The 23,147-nt window shown below is 55.1% G+C and overlaps 1 protein-coding gene across 5 annotated transcripts in view; it reads left to right on the plus strand.

The window, feature by feature from the left end:
• MCPH1 (microcephalin 1) overlaps positions 1 to 23,147 on the plus strand; it is a 216,165-nt gene that overhangs the window by 16,966 nt on the left and 176,052 nt on the right. For all 5 annotated transcript variants that reach the window (XM_066380077.1, XM_066380079.1, XM_066380080.1 and 2 more), the window contains exons 4-8: positions 4,614 to 4,701; positions 8,557 to 8,671; positions 14,434 to 14,577; positions 19,006 to 19,092; positions 19,606 to 20,619. In XM_066380077.1, coding sequence (XP_066236174.1) covers positions 4,614 to 4,701; positions 8,557 to 8,671; positions 14,434 to 14,577; positions 19,006 to 19,092; positions 19,606 to 20,619 — 1,448 coding nt within the window. The remainder of the gene's footprint in view (positions 1 to 4,613; positions 4,702 to 8,556; positions 8,672 to 14,433; positions 14,578 to 19,005; positions 19,093 to 19,605; positions 20,620 to 23,147) is intronic.

Raw genomic sequence — 23,147 nt, forward strand, 5'->3', positions numbered from 1 at the left:
GCCAGGCGGGTGGAAGTCCCAGGTTGGATTCCCGGGCAGGACATACAGGAGAGGTGACTGTCTACTTCTCTACCCCTCTCCTGCCCCTTTTTTTTCTCTTTTTCTCTCTCTCACTCTCTCTCTTCCCCTCCTGCAGCCATGGCTCATTCGAGCAAGCTGGCCCCAGGTGCTAAACTAGCTCTGTTGCCGAGCAGTGGAGCAAGGGCCCGGATGGGAAGAGCATTACCCCAGAGGGGACTTGCCAGGGAGTCTCTCTTCCTCCCGTCCTCTCACTTAATTTAAAAAAAGACAAAAGCAAAAAGGAATATAAACTTTCCCTTGAAGTAAATATATTTGTACTTAAGCGTGTCTACTTTTAAAGTAAGACGTCCTCATCTAGTCCACCTCTTGCTGTATTTTCCCTCCCCTCAGTTGAGGGTTATACACCTAAGCAGATGGAAACGTACGTTTCCATGTTTGTATTAATATATAAACTCATATTAGTAGGTTTTATATGGAGTGCACACTTTTTCAGTTCACAGCAGGTTAGAGCACACCTTCCATGCTTGTACGTAGACATATATCTCGTCGTTTTAAAACATAAGTGTGATCTTGTAATAGATGCCCAGTAATTCAGGTCACTGATCTCCTACTGATCAGTACAGAGTTCTTCATTTCTTTTTCTTTTAATCAGAAACAGTTCGACGTTAAGCCTTGTCTGCACTGCTTTCTTGCAGATCTAAGTCTTTCTGTAGGTTTGAATCCGAAAGTGGGCTTTTGAATTTAGAGAGCTTGCATGTTTAAGTCTCTGGTCGCTGCTGTTGGAGTGTGTCCCAGGGGAAGAGTGCCGTGTCCGCATGTCCGTTCTTTCCAGCGTAGACCAGAACACCTGCTTCACACAGCCGCTGCTCACGCTGGGAGTTACTTCACCTTCCCTACTCTGTCCGTGAAAAAGAAAACTGATTTCATTTCCATTTTTTTTATTTTGAGGGGGACTTGAAGTTTCTTCACCTGAACGTAGAGGTAACAGCCAAACTGACCTTTGTTTTATGTCACGTGTCCATTATGTCTGGTTAGCTGCCTCTCCAGGTCTTGACTCGCGTTTTCCCCTCAAAGTGAGAACATTACTAGGACCGGCCACTAGGTGTCGCTAGAGTCCCATTGTGTTGGGTTATTTCTGGGACTTCTCTAAGTAAAAGCAACCAAAACAATTCTGTCTTTTCCTTTGGACACTATAAACATCAGCCTGTCACCTCCAAGTCTGTCGAGAGAAGTCGATATAAAGTGACAGTTTTTAAACCATTTTGAAACTAAAGCTGAGTGGGCAGTGCCTGCAGTTCACAGGGCTTGTTTTGCCCATGGGAGAGGCCTCCCCGCCCAGGTGCCCGACCCCTGACATGGGCTGTTTTCCTGCGAACAGGCTCAGCTTCTCGTGTCCCCACAGCACCACCGCGTGGGGACGCCGCTGCGCCCTCCATCACGCCCTTTACAGGGGCGTCCCTCCGCACAGAGACGCACTCCGTGGGGATGTGAGGGGCTGGCTCGTGTCCTGTGAGTGAGGCTGGCTCTTCCTGCACCGCTGTGTGGGGTGCAGCTGCTGGTGTCACCGGGTCATGTGGTCACGGGGGTGCCTGCCAGGCCTCTCCCCCGAGTTAATGCAGCTTTCAGAGAGGAGGCAGCTTCAAACTACGTGGATCCCTGTGCTTCCTCACATTTACCCGCGCCTACGCGTGTGTATCCATCCGCGTGCAGCCTGCCTCTGTCAGTGGGTCGCGGCCGCTGCGCTTGCTGCTCCCTTTCATGCTTCAGCGGCCCCTGATCGGCCACTGAAGGACTGTTGGGCCGACGTCTGCTGTTTTCTCGTTCTCCAGATTCCTGCACACTTCTTTACTCTCCGGCTCAGCAGTGCAGCCAGCTCGCCTCAAACTCCCTCTTCCCCAACCCCAGGGTCGGCCATTTCTCCAGGACCCGGTTCCTTTTAGTGGGAAACAGTATCTGAACCCCGAATCTGGGAGGTGGGTGTGCTGCCGCCCTACTCCCTCTTGTGGACAGGTGGTGACACACCTGTGTGCCTGCATTTGTTTTTGTGACCACCCGTGTACAGTGAGCCAGTGAGACCCACCGGCTCCTGTGGTCCCGACCCAGTCCAGGGCTTGCTTCTAGTGGCCCAGGTCCGCGGTGAGGACGCACCTCCTGCTGCTGTGCTTTACGGGCAGGTCATCAGACGGTGGGGGCCAGTCTCCCCACCCTGTGCCCTTCCCTGCAGGGACCTCTTCTCCCACAGGGACGCCCACGTGGGCACTCTTCCCACCTGCTGGTTCTGACGCTCTGCGCCCTGCCACACCTTGGCCCTGCCTGGGCTCCCGCAGCCCCTGCGTGCCTGCCCCTTGGTCTGGGAAGCCCTCCAGTGCACGCCGGCTGCACCCACCTCGGTGTGGCACCCTGCTGCCCGCCTCCAGCCTGTACCGCCACCTCCCACACCCCAGGTGCCCCTGCTCTGCCCCACCTGGGCTCTAGGCCTGAATCCTGGGAGGGGCAGGGCAGCAGGGCGACTTCCCTTTGTCTTTCTCTGTCTGACTTAGTTCACTGCGCATAATGTCCTTGAGGCTCACCTGTGTTGTCCTAGGATGTTGGGGGTTTATGTTGCTGCATAGTAACTCCCTGGGCATCTGTGTCATGGTTTTCACCCATTCATCCGTTAATGGACGCTGAGTGGTTCCCATGTCTCGGCTGCTGTGAGCATGGCTGCCTCCTGCCTGCATCTCAGGAGACGGCGGCACAGATGCTCCTGAGGTCGGTGCGGGACAGCACAGCCACGTGGCTGTCACTGCACGTGCACTCAGTGTGGGGGGTGAAGGCAGATCGTGTCTGCTCTGTGTGACGGCAAAAATGGATTCCACCTCTCAGGCCCTCAGAGCCTCAGGGGCCCGGTCTGCTGACCACACTCGAGATGCCCGTCTCGCCCTGGTGAGCAGCACCGTTGTCAGCTTGGTGTGTCAGCCTCCCGCCTTCTTTTAGGAGGAGGAGCGCTTCGCCCTGCTGCACGGGCGCCCAGCACCCACACACGGTCCTGAAGGCTCCTGGTGGTTCTTGGTGTGGGCAAGAGAGCTCTGTGTGTCGGTGTGGATGTCATTGCCTGTCCTCATGTACTGTATATCCTATTTTCAGCTGTCATTTCATGCTGGATACTGGGCAATGATAGTCTTCGGAAAGGCACTCGCAGGTGTGGTTGGGGTTGTATTTTAAAAAGACAGCTGACGAGAGACTATCCTGTAAACACGGGGTGAGGAAGGTGTTTGGTGTGGGCTGGGAAGGGGTGAGACCGTGTGGGCTGGGAAGGGGCGAGGAAGGGGCGAGACCGTGTGGGCTGGGAAGGGGCGAGGAAGGGGCGAGACCGTGTGGGCTGGGAAGGGGTGAGGCTGTGTGGGCTGGGAAGGGGTGAGGAAGGGGTGAGACCGTGTGGGCTGGGAAGGGGTGAGGCTGTGTGGGCTGGGAAGGGGTGAGGAAGGGGTGAGACCGTGTGGGCTGTGGGCTGGGAAGGGGTGAGGAAGGGGCGAGACCGTGTGGGCTGGGAAGGGGTGAGGAAGGGGCGAGACCGTGTGGGCTGGGAAGGGGTGAGGAAGGGGTGAGACCGTGTGGGCTGGGAAGGGGTGAGGAAGGGGTGAGACCGTGTGGGCTGGGAAGGGGTGAGGAAGGGGTGAGACCGTGTGGGCTGGGAAGGGGTGAGGAAGGGGTGAGACCGTGTGGGCTGGGAAGGGGTGAGGCCGTGTGGGCTGGGAAGGGGCGAGGCCGTGTGGGCTGGGAAGGGGTGAGGCCGTGTGGGCTGGGAAGGGGTGAGGCCGTGTGGGCTGGGAAGGGGCGAGGCCGTGTGGGCTGGGAAGGGGCGAGGCCGTGTGGGCTGGGAAGGGGCGAGGCCGTGTGGGCTGGGAAGGGGTGAGGCCGTGTGGGCTGGGAAGGGGTGAGGAAGGTGTTTGGTGTGGGCTGGGAAGGGGTGAGACTGTGTTCTAGGATGGACGTTCAGTGCGTACACATCAGGAGAGGGGATGGAGGAGAGCATTTAGAGAACCACCACAGCTGAGATTTCAGCAACTGAACGCTTGCAAGTGGGTCCCGGTCAGTGGGTTCCAAGGCATGGCGGGGACAGAGGCAGACTGGAAGGGGGCGCAGCGCAGAGCAGTGGGGGGCAGACCTGCCCCTGGGGTCCAGGGTCTTGACAGAACACGCAGGAGGGAGAACCTGGTTTTAGAGGAAAGATAGGCTTTTCCCCTCACTTTCCCGAGGACCTTCCAGCTCTAAGTTCTTCACTGGCAGCCAGTCTGCCCTGCATTGTGCACTGAATGGCACACGCCAACAGCTTTACGAGCGCGTGCACTGGTCATTCTGAAATGTGTTACAAATCACAGTTACTGCAGAAGAGGAATACTTCCTTCCCGTGCCTCTCGCTTCTACTCTTATCCTTAAAAGGAACCGTGTAGAGACGTTGGAAAGTTGGATCGTTATTGACTTTTGTATTTGGTGATATGTCTATTAAAATGGCCTGTGCATGGATTTCTTTAATTCCCATGGAGACTAACTGATTTAATGCTGTGTGAGTCTTAATAGATGCTCATTAGGGACGTGTTTTCCTCCCACAGATGCCGGACAGCTGGCGTGCACATCGACGAGGCACTGTTCCCTGCGCTGAACACGCACGAACACTTACCGTGCCTGATAAAGAAAAAAGTAAGTATGCAATTTCAGTATATGCACTGCAATTATACGTTTATTCATTTGTTTACTCTTCCTAGAAATACAAAACTTTTAGAATGAGTCAAGAGTTGTCTTCAGTATTGCTGTTGATGGTACTGTTGTCACATAGCATTTTTTAGTGATTAGAGATGATTTGATCCTGTGAATGCCTTCATGTGATTTGCAAGAAATGGAAGAGACCGCTGGCCAACAGAGAGCTAAAAGTTGTTGAGAGAGCAGCAGGTGCAGGTGCTCTTGCGTGACTCTGGCATGTCGCTTGTTGGGTCTGTAGTAACACGCCTCTGTTCTGTTCGGCTGGAAACCTCGAGACCTGCCGCGGAAACCCCAGTGCACAGGGCTCCTCAGGGCAGAAAGCCCGCGGGGCGGGGGAGGGCACTGCCCTCCGGGACGTCGGCCACACTGCGCTGCAGCCTTCTGGTCTTTACTTCAGACACGCTTGAGAGGAAAGCCACTGGGAAGTGTCAGAGCGCTGTGTGCACGTGGGACTCCGTGGGAGAGAGGCGTCCCAGACGTCCTCCCCACTGGGTCAGGCAGGCCACACCCGTGCGTTTCTCGTGGACTCGAGTTCCCGGGGATGCTCCAGGCTACAGAGAGCAGCGCACATATCTCTGAGGCTTCATCTCAGGTGTGTCGACATCTGCCGGGGCTGTTGTGGGCGGACGGCCCGGCTGGTCCGCTCCTGCTGGTCTGATGGCGGGCGACGCCGACATCCGGTCCACACCTGCTGGTCTGATGGCGGGCGACGCCGACATCCGGTCCACACCTGCTGGTCTGATGGTGGGCAGACGCCTCCAGCCCGTCCGCACCTGCTCGTGTGACCGTTGCTGAAAGAGCACTCAGTGGGCTCTGGACTCAGATCAGCTAAGCAACAGCTCTGTCTGTCCTTTTATGCATAAAATATTTTAAAAACATCAATAATACAAACATATGTTCATTTAGCCCAAAATATTTAGCAGACACTTCATAAAATATAAAGCTAACATTTCTCTTGATTTTATTTCCTGCCAAACAAGCAGTTTTCAGCTTGACTGGGTTCCTTGTGGATCGAGTGGTCAGCACACGTAGGTCACACGTGTGTCCCCCAACCCCCACACCTCTGACAGAGGGGCCCTGCCCTGGCCTGTACTGCGTGGTAGGCGCCTTTCTCCGTGTCCAGCATGCTCTGACCGTCGCGGTCCGTCGTGGGCCCCGTTTCTGCAGTGCGTTTTATAGCATGACTGCCCCTTCCCTGGGTCGTTGTCCCTCACGTCATTGTTGGTTTTTATTACACATTTGAGTTGATTTCTCCAAGCGGACTATCTAGAAATGAAAGTACTGGGTCACAACATGTAGACAGTTTGATTATTAACAGTCCCACTAATAGTGTAGAAGACACTGAATATGTCATGAATCTCTGGTTTTCCTAACCCTAACCCTGATCTGACTGCTCACACCCTTCCCTTCACTCGCTGCCGTGCCCTTCTCTTTCTTCTCTTTTCCCGACAAGCCTGACTCCAGCCTCCCGGGGTGTTCTCGGAGGGGTTTGCTGCTCTGCTGTCCCTGCTGCTGCCACCTGCCCGCGTGCCCGCCGCCCTCAGACACACTGCCTGTGTTGTTTTAGGGCCGCTCTCTGTCTGGAACAGCCCTGCCCGAGATCCGTCCCCGGGACTGTGGCTTTCTGACTGCGTGGCCTGGAGCCAGCGTGCCTTTCCCAGGGAGCCCGCAGCCACCCTGATGTGAACTCCCGGTTCCTCCGCTGTCCCGCCCTCCCGACTAGCTGTCCCTTTCTGTCTGCAGCACTTACTGCCCCTGACGTGCTGGGAGAGGGTGGCACTTAGAGCGGGCTCAGTGTCTCATGAGGAGTCGCAGGACCCCACATGGCAGTGCTTCGGGACCCAGGGAGCATCGGGGGAACCTGTGTTCTCACTGCGTGACCTCCCGCAATGATAGCGCCTTCCACACGTGTCGGCAGCGCCCCGCCCTCCATGGGCCTGCGGTGATAAAGCAGCGTGTGGGCCTGCTGGGTGCCTGGCGTGCTGGGCGGGCTCTTCAGTGAAAGCAGTTGAGGCCAGTTCCGTGCCTGCTGGGATTTCCCCTCCCGCTGTGCAGTGTGACTTCCCTGTCTGCTTATTTCTGTCCTCGGGAAGAGAACGCACTCCGTGATGGCAGGTCTTTCTTTGAGGCCAGTGCCCGGCACATAGTGACACCTGTTAACTCGCCAGATGAATGAGTGAGGACCCACTGATAGAGCCAGACACTGAATCAGGACCACAGGGTGGGCGGTTGTTCTTCTGTCAGGCTGGGGCCCAGGTTAGGTACCTGTGGGCAGTTCTGTCAGGCTGGGGCCCAGGTTAGGTACCTGCGGGCAGTTCTGTCAGGCTGGGGCCCAGGTGAGGTACCTGCGGGCAGTTCTCCCATCAGGCTGGGGCCCAGGTTAGGTACCTGCGGGCAGTTCTCCTGTCAGGCTGGGGCCCAGGTTAGATGCCTGCGGGTAGTTCTGTCAGGCTGGGGCCCAGGTTAGGTACCTGCGGGCAGTTCTCCCGTCAGGCTGGGGCCCAGGTTAGGTGCCCTGTGGGCAGTTCTGTCAGGCTGGGGCCCAGGTTAGGTACCTGCGGGCAGTTCTGTCAGGCTGGGGCCCAGGTTAGGTACCTGCGGGCAGTTCTGTCAGGCTGGGACCCAGGTTAGGTACCTGCGGGCGGTTCTGTCAGGCTGGGACCCAGGTTAGGTACCTGCGGGCGGTTCTGTCAGGCTGGGGCCCAGGTTAGGTACCTGCGGGCAGTTCTGTCAGGCTGGGGCCCAGGTTAGATACCCTGCGGGCAGTTCTGTCAGGCTGGGACCCAGGTTAGGTACCTGCGGGCAGTTCTGTCAGGCTGGGGCCCAGGTTAGGTACCTGCGGGCAGTTCTATCAGGCTGGGACCCAGGTTAGGTGCCTGCGGGCAGTTCTATCAGGCTGGGACCCAGGTTAGGTACCTGCGGGCAGTTCTGTCAGGCTGGGACCCAGGTTAGGTGCCCTGTGGGCAGTTCTGTCAGGCTGGGACCCAGGTTAGATGCCCTGCGGGCAGTTCTCCCGTCAGGCTGGGGCCCAGGTTAGGTACCTGCGGGCAGTTCTGTCAGGCTGGGACCCAGGTTAGGTACCTGCGGGCGTAGGTGGGCTGACAGCTTCAGGCCAAGAACCAAAGAGACCTCGACAGCAGACGTCTTTCTTCAGGGTCCATAAGACGGGCGGGGTGTAGACGAAGGTGAGGGTGGAGCACTCGCGTGTGTGGGCACGTCTGCACGGAGAGGGGGCGCAGAAGTGCTCCTCCCAGGGCAGACACTCGGAAGCTGTCCCAGACTCTCCTGAGGGTAGGAGCTGGGCCTTCCTGTGCCAGAGGTTTCCGGATTTTGTCACGTTTTGTACGTGTAGTTACACATTTTTGTTTTTACTGACCGGGGTTACTGTGGTTCAAAGACAAGGCGATATTTAATCATAGCTTTCCCTTTGGTAGTTATCAAATAATTGCTTATGTGTTTTATTACTATGTTATGTTTTTTTTGTGGGGTGGGAGATAAACCTGAGAATAGCAAGAATAAGAAAAAAGAGACTAATTTGTTTAAGAATTAGCATGGAAAGCAAGAATGCTGGGAAATGGAAAATGCCTCAGAGAACATAGCTGCTTGCACAGCCAGCCCTTTAGTCAGCCAAAAGTTCTGTTCGTCATTGTAAACACTAACACATGGTGCAAAAAATACCTCTTTAAGAGGATCGTATTAGTGTTAGAAGATACCAGAAGTGTCCGCCAAGGGTTAGGGTTAGGGCGTTGCGTGATTGCAGTACTGCATGTTAATATTATGTTCTTTGTTGCACAGCGTAAGTGTATGCAGCCCAAGGATTTTGTTGCTAAAACACCAGAAAATGATAAGAGACTGCAAAAGAAATTTGAGAAAATGGCTAATGAAATGCAGAGGCAAAAGACAACCCAAGGTAAGCAAAGAAAGAAGCACAGCCCTTGGCGTTTGTGTCCGTGCACCGGTCTGGTTTGCCCGGGGACCAGGGCGTCCAGGACGGCACGGCTGAGGGCTGCGCGGTCCCAGCCGTCTCCCCGCAGAGAGAACGAGGCACAGGCGGGCTGCGGGCCCACGGCAGCCGGTCCAGCGCCACAGAGTTGAGCTGATTGATGACAAGGTGTTTTTTCTTTATTGAGACCACTGGCATGTCACATGGTGTTAGTTTCAGGTGCAGGACAGAGTGAATCGGTATTTGTGTGCCTTGTTAACATCCTCACCATACATGGTTACAGATTATTTTTTCCCTTTATTTCTTGTGATGCTTTTCAGATGTCCTCTCTTAGCAAGTTCCACCTATTTTACAGTAGTGTTAACTGTAGTTCCCGTGTTGTGCATTGCATCCCCACAGCCTGCTTGTTTTATTACTGGAAGTGTGTGCCTTTGCACCACTCCACCCATTGCATGCCCCTCCCTCCCACCCCCTGCAGACACCGGTCTCTCGTCTGTGTCTGCATGCCCCTCCCTCCCCCTCCCTGCAGACACCAATCTTTCCTCTGTCTGCATGCCCCTCCCTCCCACTCCCTGCAGACACCAGTCTCTCCTCTGTGTCTGCATGCCCCTCCCTCCCCCTCCCTGCAGACACCAGTCTTTCCTCTGTCTGCATGCCCCTCCCTCCCACTCCCTGCAGACACCAGTCTCTCCTCTGTGTCTGCATGCCCCTCCCTCCCACTCCCTGCAGACACCAGTCTTTCCTCTGTCTGCATGCCCCTCCCTCCCACTCCCTGCAGACACCAGTCTCTCCTCTGTGTCTGCATGCCCCTCCCTCCCCCTCCCTGCAGACACCAGTCTTTCCTCTGTCTGCATGCCCCTCCCTCCCACTCCCTGCAGACACCAGTCTCTCCTCTGTGTCTGCATGCCCCTCCCTCCCACTCCCTGCAGACACCAGTCTTTCCTCTGTCTGCATGCCCGTCCCTCCCACCCCCTGCAGACACCAGTCTCTCCTCTGTGTCTGCACGCCCCTCCCTCCCACCCCCTGCAGACACCGGTCTCTCTTCCATGTCTGCATGCCCCTCCCTCCCACTCCCTGCAGACACCAGTCTCTCCTCCGTGTCTGCATGCCCCTCCCTCCCACTCCCTGCAGACACCAGTCTCTCCTCTGTGTCTGCATGCCCCTCCCTCCCACTCCCTGCAGACACCAGTCTTTCCTCTGTCTGCATGCCCCTCCCTCCCACCCCCTGCAGACACCAGTCTCTCCTCTGTGTCTGCACGCCCCTCCCTCCCACCCCCTGCAGACACCGGTCTCTCTTCCATGTCTGCATGCCCCTCCCTCCCACTCCCTGCAGACACCAGTCTCTCCTCCGTGTCTGCATGCCCCTCCCTCCCCCTCCCTGCAGACACCAGTCTCTCCTCTGTCTGCATGCCCCTCCCTCCCCCTCCCTGCAGACACCAGTCTCTCCTGTGTCTGCATGCCCCTCCCTCCCCCTCCCTGCAGACACCGGTCTCTCCTCTGTCTGCATGCCCCTCCCTCCCCCTCCCTGCAGACACCAGTCTCTCCTGTGTCTGCATGCCCCTCCCTCCCCCTCCCTGCAGACACCAGTCTCTCCTCTGTCTGCATGCCCCTCCCTCCCCCTCCCTGCAGACACCAGTCTTTCCTCTATGTCTGCATGCCCCTCCCTCCCCCTCCCTGCAGACACCAGTCTTTCCTCTATGTCTGCACGCCCCTCCCTCCCACTCCCTGCAGACACCAGTCTCTCCTCTGTCTGCATGCCCCTCCCTCCCCCTCCCTACAGACACCAGTCTTTCCTCCCTGTCTGCATGCCCCTCCCTCCCCCTCCCTGCAGACACCAGTCTTTCCTCTGTCTGCATGCCCGTCCCTCCCACTCCCTGCAGACACCGGTCTCTCCTCCGTGTCTGCATGCCCCTCCCTCCCCCTCCCTACAGACACCAGTCTTTCCTCCCTGTCTGCATGCCCCTCCCTCCCCCTCCCTGCAGACACCAGTCTTTCCTCTGTCTGCATGCCCGTCCCTCCCACTCCCTGCAGACACCAGTCTCTCCTCTGTGTCTGCATGCCCCTCCCTCCCACTCCCTGCAGACACCAGTCTCTCCTCTGTGTCTGCATGCCCCTCCCTCCCCCTCCCTGCAGACACCAGTCTTTCCTCTGTCTGCATGCCCGTCCCTCCCACCCCCTGCAGACACCAGTCTCTCCTCTGTGTCTGCACGCCCCTCCCTCCCTCCCACCCCCTGCAGACACCGGTCTCTCTTCCATGTCTGCATGCCCCTCCCTCCCACTCCCTGCAGACACCAGTCTCTCCTCCGTGTCTGCATGCCCCTCCCTCCCACTCCCTGCAGACACCAGTCTCTCCTCTGTGTCTGCATGCCCCTCCCTCCCACTCCCTGCAGACACCAGTCTCTCCTCTGTCTGCATGCCCCTCCCTCCCACCCCCTGCAGACACCAGTCTCTCCTCTGTGTCTGCACGCCCCTCCCTCCCACCCCCTGCAGACACCAGTCTCTCTTCCATGTCTGCATGCCCCTCCCTCCCACTCCCTGCAGACACCGGTCTCTCTTCCATGTCTGCATGCCCCTCCCTCCCACTCCCTGCAGACACCGGTCTCTCTTCCATGTCTGCATGCCCCTCCCTCCCACTCCCTGCAGACACCAGTCTCTCTTCCGTGTCTGCATGCCCCTCCCTCCCCCTCCCTGCAGACACCAGTCTCTCCTGTGTCTGCATGCCCCTCCCTCCCCCTCCCTGCAGACACCGGTCTCTCCTCCGTGTCTGCATGCCCCTCCCTCCCACTCCCTGCAGACACCAGTCTCTCCTCTGTGTCTGCATGCCCCTCCCTCCCCCTCCCTGCAGACACCAGTCTCTCCTCTGTCTGCATGCCCCTCCCTCCCCCTCCCTGCAGACACCAGTCTTTCCTCAATGTCTGCACGCCCCTCCCTCCCCCTCCCTGCAGACACCAGTCTCTCCTCTATGTCTGCACGCCCCTCCCTCCCACTCCCTGCAGACACCAGTCTCTCCTCTGTGTCTGCACGCCCCTCCCTCCCACTCCCTGCAGACACCAGTCTTTCCTCTGTCTGCATGCCCCTCCCTCCCCCTCCCTGCAGACACCAGTCTCTCCTCTATGTCTGCACGCCCCTCCCTCCCACCCCCTGCAGACACCAGTCTCTCCTCTATGTCTGTGAGCTGGGGGTTTGTTGTCTTGTTTTTTTGTTTTGGTTTGATTTGTTTTTAAGAGCCCACATAAAAGAGTTTTCATACAGTATCTTTCTCTGACTTATTTCACTTAGTATAATACCCTCAAGGTTTAACCTGTGTTGTCGTAAATGACAAGATTTCATTCTTTTTTACGGCTGGGTAATATTCGATTGTCTGTCTGCACCACTTCTTTATCCATTCATCCATTGATGGACATTTAGGTTATTTCCATATCATGACTGATAAATAATGCTCTAATCAATATGGGGGTGCAGATATCTTTTTGAGTGTGTTTTCATTTTCTTTGGTTAAATACCCAAACATGAAATTGCTGGATCACATGTTAGTTCTATTTTTAATTTTGGGGGAACCTCTATACTGTTTTCCCACAGGGGCTGCACCAGTCACATTTCCTCACCAGTGCACGGGGGTTCCCTTTTCTCCACATCCTCCCCAACACTTATAATCACTTGTCATTTTGATGACAGTCATTGAAACAGGTGTGAGATGACAGCTCCTCGTAGTTTTATTCTCTGTCCCTGGTGATGAGTGATGTTGAGTATCTTGTCCTGTGCCTGTTGGCCATCTGTGTGTCTTCTTGGGAAAAATGTCTATTCAGATTCTGCCCATTTTATGTTTTTTTAATTAGGTAGACTCTTTTAATGAGTTGGGAGGATACCTCAGAACGTCATGTGTTTTCTGTCTCTCTCTTGCCTGTGTCTGTCACCCGCCTCTGAACTCACTGTTTCAGACCCACCCTACATGTCTGACACAGACGAGCGGCGTCTGTATTGCTGTGTGCAGGGTCCCTGCTCCGTATTTTGGAGTTACGTGTGTAGGATTGTCGAGCATCCCTTCCGCCTGTTGTGGCCTGCGGCAGACGTGACTAGAACACGTGACCTGCCCAGTGCTGCCAGATGCGCTTCCAGAAGCTTCACCTTGCTTGTGTCCGTGCGTGTTCTCAGAGTCCGACAGTTGAGTCTCCCTTGGCGCCTGCCGGCCCCTCCCTGACAAACCCCACCTGCTGCCCAGCCAGCCGCACTGCAGCAGCCAAGGAGTGCCCCGGGTGCCTCGTTCTTCTCTAACGTGATGACCCGTCGGGACCCATGGGCCTGCTTCCATCTCTTCTGAGCCCCTGTCGTCTGCGCTGAAACCCCTGCAGCGGCTCCTTGTCTGGGCCACAGGTCCTTGCGACCTGGCAGATGGACACCCACTCACCCAAGGAAAGAGTGTTCAGGGTGGACCCCGCCCTTGCTGTGTCCTGCGATCCGCCACCTCCTCTGAGCTGCTCCCTCCTCCAGCCTCAGGGCTGTGCTGCACACGCCCCCACTGTCCTCTGTCCTGTTCCGTTTGGGTCTTCTGGCCTATGCTTGTGATGGCGTATTTGAAAAGAATTTGGCAAAATGGTAATGAAAGATACAAAATTTTCTCTTTTTAAAGCAAATATAGAATATAAATAGATTTTTACAAACTGTAACCCTAGGTGTTAGAGACAGAACCATATGTCTGTGTATTGTCAGAAGTGCAGTAAGCCCCAGCCCAGGGCCCAGTGGGTGGAGTGTTGTCCCTGAGCGCCGTGTTGCCTGTTCGGTCCCATGGCCACTGGGTGAGCCCCGGTCAGGGCGAGTGTGGAGAGCAGGCAGTGCTGCACAAGGAAGTGGAACGAGTCGATGCTTCCCTCGCTCTCCTCTGTTTTATTCTTTATTCCCCTTCCTCTCTCCCTCTCAAAATAGAAAAAAGTTCAGTAAGAGTGGTTCATACCTGAGCTGCCAAGGTGAAGCTGTTGACTGATTCTTGGTTTTGGGCATATTCAAGTAGGGCTTCAGAAGAACACACGCCTACGAGCCACACACAGTCCATCATGTCACGTTGGAGGACCCCGCTGAGCCCCCAGTCCGGGTGTGGGCCTGTCAGTTCTGCGCTGGCAGTGGTGCTGTTTCTGAAACCCAGGGACAAACTGAGTGGGACGGGCAGGCCCTGCTGTGCCCATCGTAGGTTCGGGCGGGCTCTGTGACTACAGTTGTGTGAGGTTTGGGGACACAGATGCCCTCATGAAGAGATGACCCGAAGGAGTGCAGAACCAAGTCCTCAGGGGCTGGGTTGAACAGAGAGGCAGGTGTGGAAGTCACTAAAATACAGGCGCTGGCTGGTTAGTTTAACTGGGTCTGCCGGGGCAGCATTGTGTCTGCTGAGACCCCACCCCTGGTGGTAAGAGTGCCTCTTCCCCCCCTCCCCAGAGGGAGGGTCCACGCCCCTCGTACCTGCTACTGGGCAGGTAGGGCGGCATGCGGGAGCCAGGCGGACCAGCTGTGATCTGGTTGTGACCCGGACAGCCGGACACTTCACTTCTGCATGTCTCCATCCTCGCCTGGACGCTGGTGCCCGCTGCGGCGGTGGGCAGGGATGAAGGACACCCTGCTGAGCACAGCGTGGGGCACGGAGGCGCGGAGGCCTTGTCAGCAGCCTTGAGGTGGGGCGCGGGAGGAAACTGGAGCTGGAAGGCGTATCTGGAGTTTAAAATTGGAGTTTTGTTTGCTTTCAGATAACGACGGCCCCATTTTGTCCTTGGAGTCTGCCAGCCCGCTGACGTACAGCCCCACACTCAGAAGGTACTGGGGGCAGCACCGGGCCATGGAGCAGCGGCTGCGGGAGATGAAGAAGAGCAGGGAGAACCTCTCCCCGACCTGTGAGTGCTGTGCGCGCGGTCCGGGCTGTGCGTGCTATCGGGCGGGGCCGGCGTGCGGTCCGGGGCTGTGCGTGCTATCGGGCGGGGCCGGCGTGCGCGGTCCGGGGCTGTGCGTGCTATCGGGCGGGGCCAGCGTGCGGTCCGGGGCTGTGCGTGCTATCGGGCGGGGCCGGCGTGCGATTGGGGCTGTGAGCTCTGTTGGGGCGGTGCTGGGAGCGCAGTCGGGCTGTGCGGGGTGACAAGTGTGGGGGGCGTTTCTTGACCTGAACATTTCAGCTCAAGCTTTCTGATTCTAACAGACTTGAACATGTTTCAGGGTAGGCGTCGTTAATATTGATAGTTTGTTTCAGAAAGCCTCCTGCTTCGTTAATATTATAGGGCTGTATTGGGTGTACAGTGTTCTCCAGGGTGAAAACCTGTTTGTTGTAGATCCCTTCCAGTTAGCACCTTCAGGATTTTAAATGAACCAGCCCCCTCGTTGAAGGCATTAGCTTCAGGTTAAATATCTGATGCATTAGTGTATGTTTTCTTTTATCTTGAGAACTTAATTAACTTATGCAGATACGTTTTCATAAGCCATTTACCAGGCTGTGGTTCCCAGGGACAGTCCATTCGTATTCCCGCCGAGTTCTCTGCCCGTGGTGACCGCGTTCTCGGGTGGGGTGTTCTTCCATGTTTCTGGTACCTTGGGTAGCTGTGCACACGAGGACGCAGACGTCGGCGCCCTCCTCTGGGGCACTGTCACCTCTCCACCTGAGTCGGGCCACGGCCTGCCTGATATTTTCGACTTTTTTTCCTAATTTCAAAGTGTCTACGAGGTTTTCAGTTCAGGAGGTGTGGACCTAACTTTTTTTTTTCTTTTTCAAGATGCAAATTAGCGTATAGTTTTGATATTGAATCCCTCTGATGGGTATTTTTCTAATTTTTCCTTATTAGAATTAATGTTGCAGTTTTTATTCCTTATAACTTCATGATATGGTTGTTCTTGGTTTTTTTTTATTATTATTATTTTGTATTACATTTTTGTGTGTGTACGGCTTCCCCCCACTTTTACTGTTATAACCCATAAGCTCACAGAAAGCCTTCTACACAAATCTATTCCTTGCTGTGTATTGCATAGAGTTCACTAATATTAATTTGTAAAGGCAGAATCTAAATTTTTTATTTTTCAAGATAATTTAAAATTTTGATGGACTTCGTCCGATTGCCATTTTACTCCTTGCCGTCACTTATAAAAATGCCAGTTTTCCCGCCTCGGAAAACTGGGTAACATTAGTCTCCACGTTTTTGCCAGTCTGGGATGGATCAAGTGCGTTTTTGTAGAAGCTGCTTTCAGGACCGCTAGGGAATTGGCTGTGAGATGGCCTGTTCTCTTGTGTCCAGAACTGTGACCCTCGCCGACTAGACAGTCAGTGTTGTGCTCCTCATGATGCCCTGGAGTTCCACCTCTCCAGGTCCGTTTCAACGTCTTTCCCTGTCTGGGGAGCTCTGTCCTGCACACTCGGCGCTCCTCATGATGCCCTGGAGTTCCACCTCTCCAGGTCCGTTTCAACGTCTTTCCCTGTCTGGGGAGCTCTGTCCTGCACACTCGGCGCTCCTCATGATGCCCTGGAGTTCCACCTCTCTGTCCTGATCCGTGTGAACTTCTTTCCCTGTCTGGGGAGCTCTGTCCTGCACACTCGGTGCTCCTCATGATGCCCTGGAGTTCCACCTCTCTGTCCAGGTCCTTGTGAACTTCTTCCCTGTCTGGGGAGCTCTGTCCTGTACACTCGGCGCTCCTCATGATGCCCTGGAGTTCCACCTCTCTGTCCTGATCTGTGTGAACTTCTTCCCTGTCTGGGGAGCTCTGTCCTGCACACTCGGCGCTCCTCATGATGCCCTGGAGTTCCACCTCTCTGTCCAGGTCCGTGTGAACTTCTTTCCCTGTCTGGGGAGCTCTGTCCTGCACACTCGGTGCTCCTCATGATGCCCTGGAGTTCCGCCTCTCTGTCCTGATCCGTGTGAACTTCTTTCCTGTCTGTGGAGCTCTGTCCTGCACACTCGGCGCTCCTCATGATGCCCTGGAGTTCCACCTCTCTGTCCAGGTCCGTGTGAACTTCTTTCCCTGTCTGGGGAGCTCTGTCCTGCACACTCGGCGCTCCTCATGATGCCCTGGAGTTCCACCTCTCTGTCCAGGTCCGTGTGAACTTCTTCCCTGTCTGGGGAGCTCTGTCCTGCACACTCGGTGCTCCTCATGATGCCCTGGAGTTCCACCTCTCTGTCCTGATCTGTGTGAACTTCTTTCCCTGTCTGTGGAGCTCTGTCCTGCACACTCGGTGCTCCTCATGATGCCCTGGAGTTCCACCTCTCTGTCCTGATCTGTGTGAACTTCTTTCCCTGTCTGTGGAGCTCTGTCCTGCACACTCGGTGCTCCTCATGATGCCCTGGAGTTCCACCTCTCTGTCCTGATCTGTGTGAACTTCTTTCCCTGTCTGTGGAGCTCTGTCCTGCACACTCGGCTCTCCTCATGATGCCCTGGAGTTCCGCCTCTCTGTCCAGGTCCGTTTGAACTTCTTCCCTGTCTGGGGAGCTCTGTCCTGCACACTCGGCAGTGCCCTGTCCCCTTGCCGCAGCGAGCATGTGTCAGGGGCTCTCAGCAAGTGCACTACTGATAAATAACTCAGCATTTCTTGTCATGTCACATGCAGCAGCTTTTGTGCAACTGAAACGTTAGTCTAATGGAGACAGAGCTGTCATCTTTTTCTGGTGGCATCTGGAATTCCTGGGATTAAAACTCTACCAGGGGGTTTTAAATTGTTCTCTCTCTTCTTCTATTTTGTTTATTTCTTAGTGTTAGATTTTTAAGGTCTTGAGTTTATATTCATGTATGATATGCAGTGGGTGCTGCTATCAGGTAAGGTTGGTTTTGGCTTCCTACTACAGGTAAACAAGAGCAGAGGCCTTCCTTTCTCTGTCATGAGAGACAGGTCAGCGTGGAGGTCACAGGTGGCATCCACGGTGCTTGCACAGCCTGGCCCCTCTCTCTGCTCTGCTGTCTATGGTGCTAGCCCCTCTGCAAACGCATGTGCCTCCCGCCGAGCCCACTTCCTGGGACAAGCCTGCCCAGAAGTCCTAGCCAACACTGATGCCAACGCCTGTGGGTCAGAACTCAGCCCTATGGCTATTCCTGGTGATAAGCTTAAGTGTAACCATGTATGGCCAAAGAGCTACAGGGCATAAAAACTACTTTAGATAAGCCAAGAGATACAATGGAGTGTTGAGTTTGTGTTCATACATCCAATTTAATTTGCCTGGTGACCAGTGGCACCCAGGGTGACTGAGCTTGGGGACTGCGTTATTTCTAGCCTGGGAACTGGAAAACCAAATACAGGTGGCCCACAGGAGACTCGAGCCAGATGAAATGTAGTCTTTGCCAGGGTGTCTGACCATTCCAGTGGGGGGGGGCTGTTGAGAGGAGGCTGACGGTGGCGACCCAGATAGGTCATGAGCAGTGTCCGGATGAGGAGGGCCATTCTGACACTCCCAGCCTGCAGTTACATTTACCCCCGTGTTACGCGCTATTCCATTACTGCGCGGTGCACTGCCACTGGAGGGCCTCTAGCACAGCTCAGCGTTCAACATGAACATGTCTCTGAGCTTCCCTTCCTGATCTTGGTGTATTCTCAGTCCTTCTGCTTCTCTTTTAAAAACATCTGTGGTAGGAGACCAAATGTTTCTTTCCTTCCTGGTCTGTAGTGTGCACAGCCTTGGAAGGTAGTACTTACGACCTTATTTGTCAGGTCAGTGACAATGTGACCTGGGTGTCTTCTCTGAAACCTTTGCAGCTTCTCAGCCAGAGCACTGTGGACACTTTGTGCTGGTCACTCTCTGTTGGGGTGCTGTCCTGGGGTCGGTAGAACACTTTGCGGCATCTCTGGCCTCTACCCATTAGGTGCCAGCAGCGTAGCTCCCTTCCCCACCCCAGTCTCGACCTGTGACATTCCGCAGTGTCTGTGGACATCTCCAGGAGTCTGCAGGAGCCTGGTGGAAGCCCTGCTGTGCTGTGGGTGACCGTTAAGGTGCCCAAAAGGAAAAGCCTGGGCTGTTGAACAGGAAGGAGACTGACCGAACCGCCTGCTTGCCTGTGTTGGCCTGAGCGTGGTCCGGTGGCCATGGCCCGGGCACGCCGGCCCTCACGGGCCCTTCTCATTGTCCTTATCCAGCGGGCTGGACCTTTTCTACAATGTGTGTCCTAGACATTACTGTGTATGACTCTTATCATGTGTAATAGATCTGAGGACGTTTTTTGTGCTCATTTTGTAGCACATCTGGAACATGAAGTACAAGGCATACATGTGTGTGTGATGTGTGAGAGTGGCATTCTGTTGGCTTCATATGAAAAAATGTCAGACTTACAGCTAATGAAATGTTTTGATTATGTTTTTTCAGCTTCCCAGATGATAGAGAAGTCATATGACACCACAGTTACATCTCGTGAAGCATCTTTGAACATTTCACATGATATTTTGTGTTCAAGTAAGTTATTTCCTGTGATATATTTAAGCTTGAAGAATATTATGATTTTCTTATTTGGATTTTCATCCAATGAGTTAAAAACGAGAATTCATGAATTTCACCCTGAGATTAGGTGTTGTAATAAAATTATAACGTGATACTTAAGAGGGGTTAAACCTCGCTCTGGGTCCTGTGGTCTCTCTCGGGCATTTGCTTTCCTGGCAGAGTCATTTACGCATTTAAAAACTTTATTTTAAATCCTGCATGAATTAACCGTGCGGTTGAAACACAGTACAGAGAGCAGGAAGAGCTGCAGGAAGCTTGCTCACAGTGTGTAGAGTGCATACAAGGAGCGTGGGAGGAACAGGGTCAGCGACATACTTACATGTCACCACACCTACTGGGGTGACCAGGATTAGCTCCTCCTAACTAATGACTGTGCTTAGAAGGTATTACTTGTTGGTCAACTCAGACTTATTCTTATAGTCCTTGCGACCACTTTTTACAAGTGAATTTCCTATTCCTGCTTTGCAGACGACTTATTTGCTGGTGGCCCGCAGTTGTGTTCTGACGGTTGTCATGGCAGCCCAAGGTGTGGGAGTCCGGAGAGGAAGCCGGGGGGGTCCAGCAACCCCGTGGACGGTGATGTGTGGGTTTCGGCACCTGCGTTGCACACGAGCAGCCCTCACTCTCCCCCTCCTGGGCCCCTCGGCCTGGTGACGCTGCAGAAGCCCCCGGGCCGGCTGGTGGAGGAGGAGGCCACTCAGGACGAGCCGTGGGCCGAGGGAGCAGCGGCAGCGTCTGGAGCGCAGGGCAGTCCCTCTCCATTACCTGCAGTGCAGGGCCAGCCTCGGGGACACTCCAGGCCCGGGAGCTCCTCCGCAAAGAGGAGGACGCAGTCCCAGCACGTGCGCTCGCCCGCGGAGGGGCGAGGGAAAAGGCAGAGGCACTGCGGCTGGTACAGCGAGCTCCGGCAGCCGCGGCTCCCAGCCAGGTTGGTGCCGGAGACCTCCGACCCGGTGGCGTCCCCGTACGATGACTACTTTTCCCCCGAGAACCTCCAGGAAAGGACCTCTGAGAGCCTGCTCCTGGAGGGTCAGTCGTCCTGGAGCCCTGCTACGCTCCGCACCAGAGCGGCTCTTTCTTGGAGGGAGCGAGCCGACGTCTTAAGAATGTCTGACTTCTCCTGCCTTGGCAAGAGCCCCAGGGCAGTGAATGTGACCTGTGCCACAGCAGACAGCAGGCCCAGTCCTCAGAAAACTCCCAGTGCCGGCTCCGGGGCACCTTTGGGGAACGTGACCTTTGAGGTGATCCCTGCTAAGGAGGACAGGCCAGGGTGCTGTCCGCTGGCTGCTGCTCAGGGCGGATCTGGACGTGACTTCCCCCATGTGGACACTGGCCTCTCACCTGGGGAAGAGCAGGCAGGCTGGGGACATGCTGGCGATGTCACTCCCCCAGGGGGAGGCAGTGCAGAGACACGGGGACCTGCGGACGTGGGGAGTGTGCAGAGAGAGGACACCCCTTCTAGAGAGCGGAGCGCTCCAGCAGGTAAATCTCGGAGGGGTTCTGAGCCAAGCTCGTAGGTCAGCATGTGGGAGAATGAGCAGAGGGGCTGAGCTGGAGGGGCCTGGGCCTCCCCATGTGGGAGAATGAGCAGAGGGCTGAGCTGGAGGGGCCCGGGCCTCCCCACGTCCTGGTTCCCGGGGCTGGGACGCTGCAGCCGCCTCTCACCTCACAGCCTTTCCATAACTTTCAACTGTTTCTTTGTATCTTTTATTTTTTCTAATTTTAAAGAATGTGGGCTTGCCATTTTCCAGTGATGAATTCTTTAGAGAAAGATGGCTCACCGGCCCGTGGAGTCCCTAGGTCAGAGCTGCTGCTGTTTACCTTCTCCGAGCCTTTCCTTTCTCTTGTGAGGAAGCGTCGACGTGACACTGAGCAGTGTGAGCACGCGTGACGCCCAGTGAGCACGTGTCTTTGTTCCGATGGCCTCCGCTGTAGCACGGTTCTCAGGGGAAGAGGCACATGAAGACAGGATTGATTTTCAAATTGTCGTTTCTGACAGTGAGGCTGTTCATTTCAGAAGGGAACTTAGGGGAGTGTAGCTCATTGATTCTATCAAGAAAAGGGAAGGTATGAAAAAAGTGAATGGAAATATTTTAGTATTTATTTTGAAGAAACTTTGGGCACTGTTATAAAGAAGTATTTAACATTTTTTCTTAGTTGAGAAGTTCATTGTAGCAGGCCTTGCTTGACTTTTATTTATTTCACTTTAAGTATCTCATTTAAATAAACTGATTCCAGTCTGTAAATTAATTGTAATCATATTAATAAACTGTGATTGTGGCAAAGGTAGCAAAATTGGAAAACATTTTGCACGGTCTGTTTTTAAGCACAAATAAGTTTCAGCAATCAAATGCAGAGATCTCAAACTTCCACTGTCTTTACCTAGAGAGTGGGCCAACTCTTCACTGAGACCAAGTTTCCCTTTGTCATTCTTCACACCTAGGATGGTTCTAACCGCCCTTTTCCAGATGGAAAAGTTAGGGGGTTGAAATAATCGAGATTTATTGCGTATCTTTTCCATGGATATAAATAACCTTCCCCAAATTGTCTCACGAAAAGAATTTTGTGTATTTCTAATCTAATTTTTATGTTTTAGTTTCCTGAAAATATATGACATTTGACAAGAAACTATGTTTTGTATCCCAGTAGGCTTAGTATGTGTTTTCAAAATATTTATTTTAAAATTGTTTTGACTCTGAAGTTTATTTAAAACACTAGATGTCGAGAATCATTTCGGTAGTTAAGAATATTCTCAAAGCTAACATTCTCATTCTCTTCCTCAGTTTTTATCTGGGGTGCTAAAGCGTTTGAGCACCATTTATTTAATGGCCTGCAAACATGAAGTACGTAGAAGACAAGCTGGTTGCAGAGACGGGGTGTGCCCCGTGGTGTCCATGGAAGAGGCGCACGGCCTGCCTGGGACTCGCCCCAGTGGCCACAGCCCCCTGCGGTCGGGGGCAAGTAGACGAGGGAGAGGGCCATGCCAGGCCTCTGGTTTGAGCGATCACACTGGGGTGCAAGCAGGGTCCCTGGTGTGACTAGATTTGACTCAGCTGGAAACAGACATAAGGATATCTTCTAGAGTCCCCTGTCATTCCAGAGAGGCAGAAATCATTGCATTTTAGGACAAAAGAGACCTATATATTGTCTGGTACAAATCTAAACCTTGCTCTGTAGTGATGGAACCAAGCCCCAGGATGTGCTCCTGGTTCATCATCAGCCCAGTGGCGTTCCGCCCCGCCCGGAACTGACCAGAGAGGAAAGCCTGGGCCTGCCGTCTGCTCACCCCCCACCGGTGCTGGCTGTGGTGGCAGTGCTGCCCTGTGCCCCTGGCTGTGCGCTCCGGTTCCCTGTGCCCCTGGCTGTGGTGGCAGTGCTGCCCTGTGCCCCTGGCTGTGCGCTCCGGTTCCCTGTGCCCCTGGCTGTGGTGGCAGTACTGCCCTGTTCCCCTGGCTGTGCGCTCCGGTTCCCTGTGCCCCTGGCTGTGCGCTCCGGTTCCCTGTGCCCCTGGCTGTGCGCTCCGGTTCCCTGTGCCCCTGGCTGTGGTGGCAGTGCTGCCCTGTGCCCCTGGCTGTGCGCTCCGGTTCCCTGTGCCCCTGGCTGTGCGCTCCGGTTCCCTGTGCCCCTGGCTGTGGTGGCAGTGCTGCCCTGTGCCCCTGGCTGTGCGCTCCGGTTCCCTGTGCCCCTGGCTGTGCGCTCCGGTTCCCTGTGCCCCTGGCTGTGCGCTCCGGTTCCCTGTGCCCCTGGCTGTGCGCTCCGGTTCCCTGTGCCCCTGGCTGTGCGCTCCGGTTCCCTGTGCCCCTGGCTGTGCGCTCCGGTTCCCTGTGCCCCTGGCTGTGGTGGCAGTGCTGCCCTGTGCCCCTGGCTGTGCGCTCCGGTTCCCTGTGCCCCTGGCTGTGCGCTCCGGTTCCCTGTGCCCCTGGCTGTGCGCTCCGGTTCCCTGTGCCCCTGGCTGTGCGCTCCGGTTCCCTGTGCCCCTGGCTGTGCACTCCGGTTCCCTGTGCCCCTGG

This window comes from Saccopteryx leptura, chromosome 4, assembly GCF_036850995.1.
Source record: "Saccopteryx leptura isolate mSacLep1 chromosome 4, mSacLep1_pri_phased_curated, whole genome shotgun sequence".
NCBI classification, from domain to species: Eukaryota; Metazoa; Chordata; class Mammalia; order Chiroptera; family Emballonuridae; genus Saccopteryx; species Saccopteryx leptura.